At 39.2% G+C, this 13,718-nt stretch overlaps 1 protein-coding gene across 1 annotated transcript; it reads left to right on the top strand.

Moving 5' to 3' along the window:
• The first annotated feature begins 6,332 nt into the window (after nt 1-6,332).
• Nucleotides 6,333-10,271, top strand: LOC133002218 (Golgi-associated plant pathogenesis-related protein 1-like). The gene is made up of 7 exons (XM_061071984.1): nt 6,333-6,376; nt 6,556-6,617; nt 7,526-7,552; nt 7,727-7,930; nt 8,318-8,395; nt 8,657-8,806; nt 10,249-10,271. Exons 1-7 carry the CDS (start codon nt 6,333-6,335, stop codon nt 10,269-10,271), a joined length of 588 nt encoding a protein of 195 aa, XP_060927967.1.
• The last annotated feature ends 3,447 nt before the right edge of the window (nt 10,272-13,718 follow it).

Genomic DNA, 13,718 nt, shown 5'->3' with positions numbered 1-13,718 from the left:
GGGACTTTCAAATCTAATTCAGATGTACCAAGAGAAAGAGGCACCTACTTCAACCCTCACCAACTGTAACTCTGTTGCATATTCCACCAGTGGCAACATGTAAGGACACAATATGATTTAGGAATGCATCCTTTAGACTTAACTATCCAATAGGATGCGAACACCTACATGTGACATAGAGAGTGACAGCAATTCTAACGCTTCATGGATGTGCTGTTAGAAAGGGTGACGCAAGTAGAGGGAGATATACTGGGATGCAATGGGAGACATCTTGAGACTTGGGGGTGACAATTGCTCACGTTACTCTGTTAGCGTTTGTATATTGTTCCACCTTCTGGTCTCCTTGATGCATCAAGTGTACATTAAAATCTTCTGCATAAGACATCAGCTGCTGACTGATTTATCCTTTCACCAGCTTCCAGAAAACTTCGACAACAACTACCAGAGTAGATGGTCAAATGTTTTTTTTCAAATATCGTTTCTGAAGGCATAAATTACCATGCTAGAGCCTTTTCAAATGTAATGTTATAAACCGTTATTATTCATAGAGAATGAGAGAGGGCACTTGTTGACATTCTATCAAACTGAAAGACGAATTCACAGCATTTATAAATGTTGCTGTTAACTCTACAGGTTTTGGGGAGTATACAAGTTCAGTCCGATTATTGTAGTGCAGCAGGTGAGTGAGTTTATTGACTGTTAAAGTAAAGGTGTTTAACAGGAGGAGACTGAAGGGGTGTTCATGCCAGTCAGCAAAATTGCCTTTAGAAAAACAAAGGGATGGGACAAGTTTAAACACTCCAAGGTCTTACTTTGAAACCTGTTTTTCTTTATTATTATGGTTATATGATTCACACAAGCTCACTAGTTAAGGAAGATTTACTCATCTCTCCCAAGGCACATTTTACATAAGAAAAATGTCTGCAACAACACTGAGTGCAGAAAACCAGGTGATCATCAGCGTAACATGATACCTACGTCATGTTTGTAATGTTGCAGGAATATACACATTGGAAAAGATCTGTGATGGAAATAATGCAGCAAAGACAGAGTATTGTTTCTAGTGCTGTGACTATCCTGCTAGAGCAGTTAACTATAGCAGTTAACTATAGTATAAATCACAGGAAAAATATATTTACTGAAGAGTTCACCTTTCAATGAACTGTGACAATGCTACTTTGCTAATCTACAGCAACATGCTATGTATGCATTATAGATTAATAATGAATTGAAAATCACCTGACACAATATTCTTATTTAGATCCATCATACTTCTCTTATCTACGGTGGCCCTGAGAGCTCAATGCACAGCAACTTAAGAAAACATCTTCATCAATTTCACAACAAACCACAACACATTTCAGAAACACGCAGTAAATAGAGAAATACGCAGCAAATAGAAAAAACGGCATCGGAAGTGTTTCCAGAGGACAGCTAAAAGTTATGGACACTGCTGCCATAGGAGACACAAAAACGTCCAATACATCATACAAATTCGGTTCCCATAGGGGTCTGCAAACCGCGGCACTGGAGCTGCATGCTCTTCAGCCCATCTGCAGTGGCTGTACAGTACAGTGTTGTGCATATTTTTCGCGAACGGTGAACTTAACGAATCAGTTTTCATATGATTAACGTGAGCGTAAAGATGAACGTGAGTGAACGTCACGTTCATTTTTTAAATCATCATCGTATCAGGCCATCATGAAATACCAGGAGCGGTTGTGTGTGTGTGTGTGTGTGTGTGGCCCCGGGGCTCCGACCCCGCCCACTCGCCCGGAGAGACACACAGTGAGATCGGAGCTCGGAAGAGGGGGCAACATTTCTATTTATTTAGATTTTATTTACAGAAAGCAACACAGGGATCAACAAGGACTGTCCGTGGCACCAAAGAAAAGAACATAAGTAATTTCCTCCTGTCGGCAGATTCATCGATGTAGTTTCCTCTGAAGAAAATCTGAAAAGAAACCAGTTCCAGATTTGATGCCACTCTAGGTCCAGGGCAACAGCAGGACATTTTCTAACATGTTATTTGCATGTCCTTAGAGAAAGCCAAGCACTCAAAACGGTCCACATAAGGCGTAAGACAAGATTCAGTGAAACCCAGAGCCATCTTGCTGTGAAGCAACTATACACATAGTGTTTCTTGCATATAGTGAAGTAGCAGTGAGTTTTTATTGATTCTGTTGTGTTAACATGTCTTTACACCCTGTTTAATTCTCTCGCAAACAGATCGGTTACGTAAATTGGGTGGGAAAACAATTCAATTCAATTGAATACATTTTTTGTTAAATTCACTTCACTTTGTTTCACTTCAATTAGGTTTGTTTGGTTAGCCCAAAAATCTTTACTTTACATATAAGTCGAGTCCTTTCAATATTACAGAGAAACCCAACAGTTCCCTCAAAAAGAAAATAATTAGTGACTGTGTAGAGAATAAAAATCTGCACAGCACAGAGTGAGGCAAGGCTTGCACAATGCAAATCACAACAATCATCACTTTGCAGGCTTCAACATCTTTGAATCCCTTAAATCTTGGGAATGGATTGAGAGGTTCATCTTTGAACAAAACAGATAAATATATATTTGCATATCTACGGGTGACATTGGACGGAATCTCTCGGAGACATGTCCAAACTAGTTCCTGTCAGTCTCCAGTATATGCAAACAAGGTCTCTGATGCAGTTAAATGTAGCTTGTTAAATAACACTTGTACTAGTGGGCGTGTTGTTCTTATAATGTGGTGTGGTGAGACATATTGCTGGTGCATCTGTCCTTAGGCTGCAAAAAGTAATTGAATAATTCACCAACAACAAATAAAGTCGGTGTTATTTAAGGTGGCATTATCTAGATACTAATATTCACCCTTCATGTGTCTGCATTACATGCATATACTCAATTATTATCTATTCGCTCTGCAGAGAAGTATTCTCTCTCACATCGTGAGATCCAATTGGATACTACACATTTGCCAAAGCCCATGAGTTTTGTCAGGCCAGATTCTGCATTAGTATTATTATGGTCTGTATCTATTTAGTACATTTCTAGTCTTGGTGACCAATCAAAGCACTTTACAGTACATTTTTTTCCCATTCTACAATTCACATAAACATTCATACAGTTCATCTATGGGCAGCACTTTTTCTGTGAGGGGCAATCTCCCCCCAGAGGAATCCGCATATCCTGATTACCTAATTACTGAATTGGGACATTTAGATATTTAAACATCTGGTCTGACATGTAAGGATATGGTCGAAGTCGGAAATAAGTTGTGTTTGTGTTCCCATCTCCCCATGTTCCCACTGGTGTATGTGAGGAAGGAGCTAAATGCACACTGCTAAAAACTAAAGTGAGCCTGTACAAATAGGATACAGAGGTACATATATCACTTATTCACATTCTGTCCTGAGGGAGTTCGATGAAATCGTCCTAATGGGAACATGAATCTCCACAGCAGCCTTGTTTACACTCTGGCCTGTATTGTCTACATACTGTACATAGGTTTTGGACAAAAGTGACATCCTGGACAATGGATTTATATGATGAGTTGGTTCACAGAGATTTAACAGGTGCTTTGAAACCACTGCACAAAAATATGGTGTGAATTACAGACTACTGGTCAAAGTTCAAAAAGTACAAACTTTGTACAAATCATGATGGATTTATGGATGATTTATTTTCTTTCATTCATGAATCTTACCGATCTGTTCAGTATATTCTCTAAAAAAAAGTAATGAAATAGAAAAAGCTAAGCTAATTCAATATACCTACATCTTTTTTGATGATGTGAATCCATTAAAATGTCCATCTGTAAATTAGTTACAACTTTTCAACTTTTACCATTGACTGTTACTCAATTAGAGATAATTTTGATGGGTTCCAAGTTACCAACCATACATAATGTGATTGTCCAATCCTAATTAATGATATCATCAATCTGACTCACTGATCAAAATGTTCCTTCTTGATATCAACATTTCAGTTTTCACAAGTAGAAAGGTCAATCATTGATTACAATTCAGTTCTTACTTCTGGGGATGTTGCAGATACCATCACCTATTTTTCATTACAGATATCATAACATGCATTTATGGATTCTGAATATCTCAAATTAATTTCTGGCTTGTCACGATTAGATCATTGATATATTGGTTTGGAACTGTAACTAGTAAGACTGCAATTTCAGCCATGTAGAAATCCGTTTCAAAAATAGGTGAAAATTCTATTCATAATAGTTGGAATTATATCTAGGAACTCTACATTTTCCTTTTAGGTCGATATGAATTAACAAAATAATTCCTTTGAGTAATAATTGCATTTTAGATACCTGGATCAAATGAATATGCTATTTAAAGCGACATATATTTATCAATCAATTAATCAAATTTATTTTGTAAACCCCATGTTCACAGATCACAATGTTTGTCATTCAGCTTTAACAAGACGTGATATCCTCTGCCCTTAAACTTCAACAAGAGTTAGGAAAAACTAGAAACATTTTAACAGGGGAAACATGTAGAAACCTCAGAGAGAGCAACGTGTGAGGGATCCTTTTCCCAAGATGGAAAGAAGTCTGGATATGTAGGTAAATAAAGTTTTATCAAAAGTTGCCACGTGTGACTGAGTTCATCAACAAAATTACCATATTTACAACATTCATTACCAGAAACAGTTTGTAAAATAATGTAATTTTTGAAAGTGTGAGTAGGCATATTGCATATCAAGCAGGTTTTTTGTTATCATAGTCCATGATCAACTGCCACCACGATCAGGATCCACCACCACTATATCTGACGGTCATCCTCCATCATTTAAAGAATATGAAAATTGGGCCATGTCAATCATATCAGAAATTGCAATTGTGGATTTCTTAAATTTGAAATTATATTTTATTTTAACAAAACACGTGTGGAATTTCAGTTGTAGATATCTCTTATCATTTTTATGACTTGTCAAATTTTACTATTTTTACATTACATTTCATTTAGCTGACACTGTTATCCAAACCAACTTACAATAAGTGCATTCCACCATGAATGTACAAACCCAGAACAAAAATAATCAAGGAAGTACAATTTTATTAAAAATAGCCAAATTACAAAGTTCTATATGTAAGTGCCATATACGTGCTACTAAAGCGCTACTTTTTTATTTATAGTTATATTTTTAGTTTGCGGCGGAAATTGTGTAGACTTCCTGCTGTCCTGATGTCAATGGGGAGCCTGTTCCACCATTTAGGAGCCAGGAGAGCAAAGAGTCATGATTTTGTTGAGTATTTAGCTCGCAGTGAGGGAGCAACAAGCTGATTGGCAGATGCAGAGCGGAGTGAACAGACTGGGGTGTAAGGTTTGACCATGTCCTGGATGTAGACTGGACCTGATCCTTTCACAGTACTTTACCCAAGTAATAGTGTTTTGAAACGGATGCGAGGAGCCACTTGTAACCATTGAAGGGAGCGTGGGAGCAGAGTAGTGTGAGTGTTCTTAGTTTAAAGACCGGTCCAGCGGCTGCATTCTGGATGAGCTGCAGAGGCCGGATGGCACTAGCAAGTGCACCAGCCAGGAGGGAGTTACAATAGTGTAGGTGTGAGATGACAAGAGCCTGGACCGGGCCCTTCGCCTTCTGAGTGAGAAGGGGACGTGTTCTCCTTATGTTGTGCAGCATGTATCTACAGGAACAGGTTGTTACAGTTATATTCCCAGTAAGGGAGAGATTACTGTTGAGTGTCACACCCAGGTTCCTAGCAGTCTGGGTGGGGGCTACCATTGAATTGTCAAAGGTAATAATCAGTTCGTGGTTGGGACAGCCTTTCCCTGGAGGGAAAAGTAGTCCGGTCTTATCAAGTTTGATTTTGAAGTGGTGTGCAGTCATCCAATGAGACATGTCAGTCAGACAGGCAGACATTTTTACTTTGAATAAGTACATTTTGTTCATAAGGATTGATTATCTCCAAATAGGTACGAGTGACAATTATGTATATAACATGAAATACTTTCCTACTTGACTTAAGTAAATAATCCGAGGACTTCTTCCACTATGGTGTGTAATCGTTTCTCAGTCTTCTTGTAAACAAAATGTTGAGCTGAATGAAATAGTGAACAGATAAAAACTTACGACTAAACAGTAACAATGTTCTTTACAGCAATGTTCATTTGCATGTATTTTAAGAGCAAAGCTTGTGTCTCGTTGTTTGTGCTTTGGCCAATCAGCTGGTCTCGATGAAAAGAATGAAGACGTTACCCTGAGCATCACGTCAGGCCCTGCTGCTGTAGAGGAATCTTCTCCTGGTGTCACAGTTGCATCACAATGACAGCCGTTGAAGCAAGTTAGTCCAGATGTCTGTTCCTCCCACCGTCCCCCAGGCTTCATCGATGCCCATGTGAGCCTTGAAGCTCCTCAACGGGGCTACTGAATCCCAAAGTGATCTCACCTCATGGACCACACCTATAGGCTCCAAATGGTTGTCTGTTCTCTACATATACTGGCAATAATCAGAGCTGTCCTTGGAGCAACTTGCTGTGCTTTCACTGGTTGTGATCCTCTTTTTCTCCTGCACAGCTGTCCCAGTGCCTTGCAGCCTGGTCAAGACCGGAAAAGGATCAACTGCAGCCCCGGCAGGAGTCTGTTTCCAGAGTCAGTCTTCAGTTTGTCAGTGTTTGATGTAGGCCACAGCTTGTTAAAACCACCAGCAACTGTGTAAGATTGCTGTCAGATGGCAGGAAGGAAACTGTACTGCACCGGAGGAGACTTTTCCACAACCTGTGTGATAGAATCTCAACCACCTCAAGGCTTCGCTCATCTATTTTCTGTTTACATGTTTTCTTTGTGTGCAGCTCTTCAGTTGCTTCATTTATCCCTTGTATTGTATGGATCTATGGTGGTAACCAAGACTGAGCAGTATAACAGGTACTATCTGTTAATTAATAGTCATATGAACACATTTTCCATCTTTTAATTGAAATATATCATTTTTTAAGTACAGAGGAACCAAAAAAGGCCTTATTCATTATCACACGCTTCAAAACATTTCCCCCAAAAAAGAAGAACACAAAGTTTGACAAAAGCCTAAATTGCCTAAATTGCACTAATTTGTCTGTGGAATCCTGGATTAGAGAGACAACCACTCAATCAAGAGTGGTGCAGACGAGTAGCAAAAGTGGGCTATTCAACAAACAGCCACACTGTGCGCTGTGAGACATGAAAAAGGTTAAGTGGCTGCAGGGAAGTACCAGCAGGAAAGGGCTGGGGGTCGGTCTCCTCCTCCATACAGACAAGAGGAAGGAGCGGTGAGATCTGTGTTATAAATACTGGCTTTGAGACAGCAGACAGCAGTGTGTACACAGGACATTCCCTCAGATCTTAGGAACACAACCTGACGCAGGTGAGTGCTAGAGATTAGTTTGTGTAAGATACAGTAGATTTGTTTCAACCATCAGCACATTGTGTCTGAGCACCTGCTGAGTGTTCCTTCAGATTATTGGATTTTATCTTTTAACTCTGTCCTCATTTGTTATGTTCTCCCTTTCAGCCCTCACAACCACAGACATAATGGCAGGTAAGTGACTAGGAACTATTAAGAAACAAAAACATCATCACTGTCGAGATCTTTGTCATCACAGGTCATAATTAATCCTGTCTGTACCCACGTGTGTGGACAGCCAGGCACAGTAATTGCTCATAGCATGTGTTTTTTTGTGTGCACTTAAAGTTGATACCTTCTTTTCTGCAGATGAAAGCTTTCAGAAGGAGTTCCTGGAGACTCACAATGCCTACAGGGCGATGCATGGTGCGCCGCCACTGACGCTCAGTAGCGACATGAATGATTCATCTCAGAAATGGGCCGATCACTTGGTGGAGCTCGGTACCTTAAAACAAAGCGATACAAAACATGGAGAGAACATCTACTACATGATGGGCTCCGGGGCCATGACAGGTGAGATTCACACAATCACATTCATTCAAACATTTTAAATAAGGAATATGACTATTCTAGACTGATCATTAAAACAACTTAATGAACAAGCATAATATCACACTCGGGGGATTTGGTGCTGCAGCCTCACTTACTGCAGTGTAACCAGCAGCTCCTGGGGGCTGAACTTAACAAGCTTTAAGACATTCCTTAGTCAGTTGTGTAACTTAATGGGACTTCTTTACTCACTATGCTGTTACACTATGTTTAGCATTTACCACTACACTGTAATTTTCTCTTACAGCATCTTAAGTTTGTCATAATGGCATTATCATCATTTTGTTTTTCAATCACATCATTGTAGTTTGTTCATATTGTGTTCTTTTTGTGCGTGTCTTTTCTCTTTAGGGAAAGGAGCTGTGGATGCGTGGTACAGTGAGATCAAAGACTACAACTGGAGCAGTCCTGGGTTCGGCATGAACACTGGTAAAACACATAACATCAGATGGGCTACATAGGGAGACAATGAATGAAGCCAGATTTGAAATGTGCGGGTGAAATATATATCACTTTCAGATAATTACTTTTTTTCTGTAATAATTCAATTCAGTAGAAAAGCAAAACATTTATACCGACCTTTACTTTTGAAATATTACTCATTTTATAAAACACTAGACACAACAATTTAAGTTAGAAACACATCACGACACATTTGTCCTCACTTCACTGCTGTGCTTCTTCTCGCAGGGCATTTTACTCAGGTGGTTTGGAAAGAAACCACTAAACTGGGCGTGGGTGTCGCCTCTGTTGGTGGCAAGGTTTATGTGGTCGCCCAATATTCTCCACCTGGCAACATGAACATGCCGGGATACTTCGAGAAAAACGTCCTTGAGAAAGGTAAGAAATTACCAAATTACGTATCTGTCAACCCTCGACCACTGGTAATCACTCTATTACTTTAGTTTTACTGTTTGTCCACTAAATATTGTATTTTTCTCACACTAAATGTATTTGACCACACTATCATTTATTTTTACTTTGAAGATTCCAGTTTTACATAAAAAACACATGATACACTTCTATAAAAAAATTCATTCATGTATTATTTTATGTATTAATGTGTGATATATAATAGCATTCAAATACAGCATTCATCTAATATATTTACTGTATATGCAAAGGAGTCAGTTTCTAGTTACTTTAGGAATGTTAATCACACTTTGCTTCACAAACTTATGATCTTTTACTCATATATAAATATTCTAAATGCAGTCATTTGACTTGTAAATTAGTATATTTAAACTGCCACTTTTTAAAACTGCAGACACATAATGAGCCAGTTTTGGTTTGAAAAACACACAGAGGAATGCTGCAGCACTGGATTTATAAAAGAATCGGGATATCTTAGATGTGGTTCACTTTTAGTGAGCAGAAACTCATTGTACATCATAACAAACCAGTTATGTTGGATCCAAATCTTCTTGAAGTGTGATGAACTGATCAAGAAAAGTTTTTTTAATGTGCTTGATGCAACAGCTATTAGAGGATTATCTCCTGCTCACACTATGTTAGGTATACAAGGACAGATTTGTGGGTAATCCAGCAGGTTTAAATTGTTCCTATGTATTTTCCTGCAGCAGCAGCAACAGTCGTGTGTTTCAGGTGATTCGGCTTAAGTTTAACAAATTACTTTTACGGGTAGTGGACGAATGGGGAAAGCAACAGGCAGCAGCCCCAGTTGGGATTCTGACAAAAGCCAAAGGAAACGTTGCACACTGCTTGCTCCATGTTGTCAATGAAAAATTAAAGCTTGTCTTATCAAATTGTTTTGATTGAGAATGCTTTTAGGTGTAATTTCAACAACTGATTTAATATCTTCAAAATTAACACAATAAAACGGGCCTTCTCCAGATTGAGCTAAATTGACAGACAGTGTGAAGTTCCAAAATGTACCACGAGGTAGAAGCATAATACAACTAATCGTCTCCCCTCTCTTCATGTTGGATAAATAAAAAAACTGAAATGGTTGTTTTCACATAAATCTGCAACTCAAGGAAAGATCTATGCTTCATATTAGTAGCTAGTGACTACAGTTCCCTTTAAACTATTTTCATAAAGTTTCATTAAGTGAAGCCAAGAGACATGAAACCAGCTATACAGACCTTTCAGAATCAGTTTTTGATGTCAAATAAATATGAAGGATCTCAGTATTTCAGAGTAACATAATGTTCACATACAATTAGTAGACTACAGCCACCATAGTCTTATTTATTCTGCTTCAGCTGATGTATTATCAGTAGGAATAGGGACATAAATGCATGTACTCTGTGTTTGCCCAGATGTGGGGAGCGGGACGGCCTGATCCGAGCAAAAGGCGTGACCTGCTGGATTTCAATTAGGGAACAATAATCTACACTAGTGAGTGTACTTTCATCATCAGTATCTTCCAGAGTATAATCTCTCAGATACTCTGGGGTTTTACGCTCTCTGGTGGGATATCTCCCACTGTCTGAGGCATGTGACGTCACCCTGTGTTTTCTCAGGTGGATCTCATCCCACATGTTCGAGTCTGTCAGTAACGGTGGAAGAAGGTGAAGACGTGAGTCTTTGGTGTGGACTTGTTGTTCCCTCGGTCAACTTGAGGAATTACACGGTGGAAGTTACAAGAACTGACCCCAGGCAGTTCGTCCTCCTGTATCGAGACAGAAGAGTCCTCCTTGATGTCCAGATGGAGCAGTACAGACACAGAACCACACTGGACCTCAGAGGCCTGATCAGTGGAAACGTCTCAGTGCAGATCTCCTCTGTGAAGATGTCTGACAGAGGAGATTACACATGTTTGATCCCCAGACTGAAACCCAGGTGCATCATCACCCTGCATGTCGGTAAGGATCCTGAACTCATGTCTGTACGGCACAGTGGACAAACGGCAGATTGTGAGTGAACGTGTGATGTGAGAAAGTGCTCAACCTGTTTGTATCTCATGTGAAACAGTGGAACAGAGGAACCACGTCAGTGCTGCGCCTCGTCTGGAGAACATCTCCACATCCAACCAGCCGGGGAAAGGTATCATCACATGTCAGCCCAAGTGTCAGAAAAGCGCTGGAAACAGGGAGATAAGCCTTTTTTGGAAGAAATGGTTAAATTCTTGAATTTTTCATCACACATCATCCCAAATGTCACTAAACAGCTGGAAACGGGGAGATAAGCCTTTTTTGGAAGCAATGGTTAACATTTTGACTTTTTCATCACATATCAGCTCCAGTGTCAGAAAAGCGCTGGAAACAGGGAGATCTGCCTTTTTTTGGAAGAAAAGGTTAAATTCTTGAATTTTTCATCAAACATCATCCCAAATGTCACTAAACAGCTGGAAACGGGGAGATAAGCCTTTTTTGGAAGCATTGATTAAGATTTCTGACTTTTTCATCACATGTCAGCCCAAGTGTCAGAAAAGCGCTGGAAACAGGGAGATAAGCCTTTTTTGGAAGAAATGGTTAAATTCTTGAATTTTTCATCACACATCATCCCAAATGTCACTAAACAGCTGGAAACGGGGAGATAAGCCTTTTTTGGAAGCAATGGTTAACATTTTGACTTTTTCATCACATATCAGCTCCAGTGTCAGAAAAGCGCTGGAAACAGGGAGATCTGCCTTTTTTTGGAAGAAATGGTTAAATTCTTGAATTTTTCATCACACATCATCCCAAATGTCACTAAACAGCTGGAAACGGGGAGATAAGCCTTTTTTGGAAGCAATGGTTAACATTTTGACTTTTTCATCACATATCAGCTCCTGTGTCAGAAAAGCGCTGGAAACAGGGAGATCTGCCTTTTTTTGGAAGAAAAGGTTAAATTCTTGAATTTTTCATCACACATCATCCCAAATGTCACTAAACAGCTGGAAACGGGGAGATAAGCCTTTTTTGGAAGAAATGGTTAACATTTTGACTTTTTCATCACATATCAGCTACAGTGTCAGAAAAGCGCTGGAAACAGGGAGATCTGCCTTTTTTTGGAAGAAAAGGTTAAATTCTTGAATTTTTCATCAAACATCATCCCAAATGTCACTAAACAGCTGGAAACGGGGAGATAAGCCTTTTTTGGAAGCATTGATTAAGATTTCTGACTTTTTCATCACATGTCAGCCCAAGTGTCAGAAAAGCGCTGGAAACAGGGAGATAATGCCTTTTTTGGAAGAAATGGTTAAATTCTTGAATTTTTCATCACACATCATCCCAAATGTCACTAAACAGCTGGAAACGGGGAGATAAGCCTTTTTTGGAAGCAATGGTTAACATTTTGACTTTTTCATCACATATCAGCTCCAGTGTCAGAAAAGCGCTGGAAACAGGGAGATCTGCCTTTTTTTGGAAGAAATGGTTAAATTCTTGAATTTTTCATCACACATCATCCCAAATGTCACTAAACAGCTGGAAACGGGGAGATAAGCCTTTTTTGGAAGCAATGGTTAACATTTTGACTTTTTCATCACATATCAGCTCCTGTGTCAGAAAAGCGCTGGAAACAGGGAGATCTGCCTTTTTTTGGAAGAAAAGGTTAAATTCTTGAATTTTTCATCACACATCATCCCAAAGGTCACTAAACAGCTGGAAACGGGGAGATAAGCCTTTTTTGGAAGCAATGGTTAACATTTTGACTTTTTCATCACATATCAGCTACAGTGTCAAAAAAGCGCTGGAAACAGGGAGATCTGCCTTTTTTTGGAAGAAAAGGTTAAATTCTTGAATTTTTCATCAAACATCATCCCAAATGTCACTAAACAGCTGGAAACGGGGAGATAAGCCTTTTTTGGAAGCATTGATTAAGATTTCTGACTTTTTCATCACATGTCAGCCCAAGTGTCAGAAAAGCGCTGGAAACAGGGAGATAAGCCTTTTTTGGAAGAAATGGTTAAATTCTTGAATTTTTCATCACACATCATCCCAAATGTCACTAAACAGCTGGAAACGGGGAGATAAGCCTTTTTTGGAAGCAATGGTTAACATTTTGACTTTTTCATCACATATCAGCTCCAGTGTCAGAAAAGCGCTGGAAACAGGGAGATCTGCCTTTTTTTGGAAGAAATGCTTAAATTCTTGAATTTTTCATCACACATCATCCCAAATGTCACTAAACAGCTGGAAACGGGGAGATAAGCCTTTTTTGGAAGCAATGGTTAACATTTTGACTTTTTCATCACATATCAGCTCCTGTGTCAGAAAAGCGCTGGAAACAGGGAGATCTGCCTTTTTTTGGAAGAAAAGGTTAAATTCTTGAATTTTTCATCACACATCATCCCAAATGTCACTAAACAGCTGGAAACGGGGAGATAAGCCTTTTTTGGAAGAAATGGTTAACATTTTGACTTTTTCATCACATATCAGCTACAGTGTCAGAAAAGCGCTGGAAACAGGGAGATCTGCCTTATTTTGGAAGAAAAGGTTAAATTCTTGAATTTTTCATCACACATCATCCCAAATGTCACTAAACAGCTGGAAACGGGGAGATAAGCCTTTTTTGGAAGCATTGATTAAGATTTCTGACTTTTTCATCACATGTCAGCCCAAGTGTCAGAAAAGCGCTGGAAACAGGGAGATAAGCCTTTTTTGGAAGAAATGGTTAAATTCTTGAATTTTTCATCACACATCATCCCAAATGTCACTAAACAGCTGGAAACGGGGAGATAAGCCTTTTTTGGAAGCAATGGTTAACATTTTGACTTTTTCATCACATATCAGCTCCAGTGTCAGAAAAGCGCTGGAAACAGGGAGATCTGCCTTTTTTTGGAAGAAAAGGTTAAATTCTTGAA

This window comes from Limanda limanda, chromosome 5 (assembly GCF_963576545.1).
Source record: "Limanda limanda chromosome 5, fLimLim1.1, whole genome shotgun sequence".
Lineage (NCBI taxonomy): Eukaryota > Metazoa > Chordata > Actinopteri > Pleuronectiformes > Pleuronectidae > Limanda > Limanda limanda.
Note: the sequence above shows the minus strand (reverse complement) of the source record. Positions and strands in the feature narration are given on the sequence as shown.

Bases quoted from the DNA above. Each gene is read 5' to 3' on its own strand.
- LOC133002218 (XM_061071984.1), top strand. From the start codon at position 6,333: ATGTCTGTTCCTCCCACCGTCCCCCAGGCTTCATCGATGCCCAT. The intron at 7,553-7,726 runs GTAAGTGACTAG...TCTTTTCTGCAG, and splicing joins AACCACAGACATAATGGCAG to ATGAAAGCTTTCAGAAGGAG. The intron at 8,807-10,248 runs GTAAGAAATTAC...GTGTTTGCCCAG, and splicing joins GAAAAACGTCCTTGAGAAAG to ATGTGGGGAGCGGGACGGCC.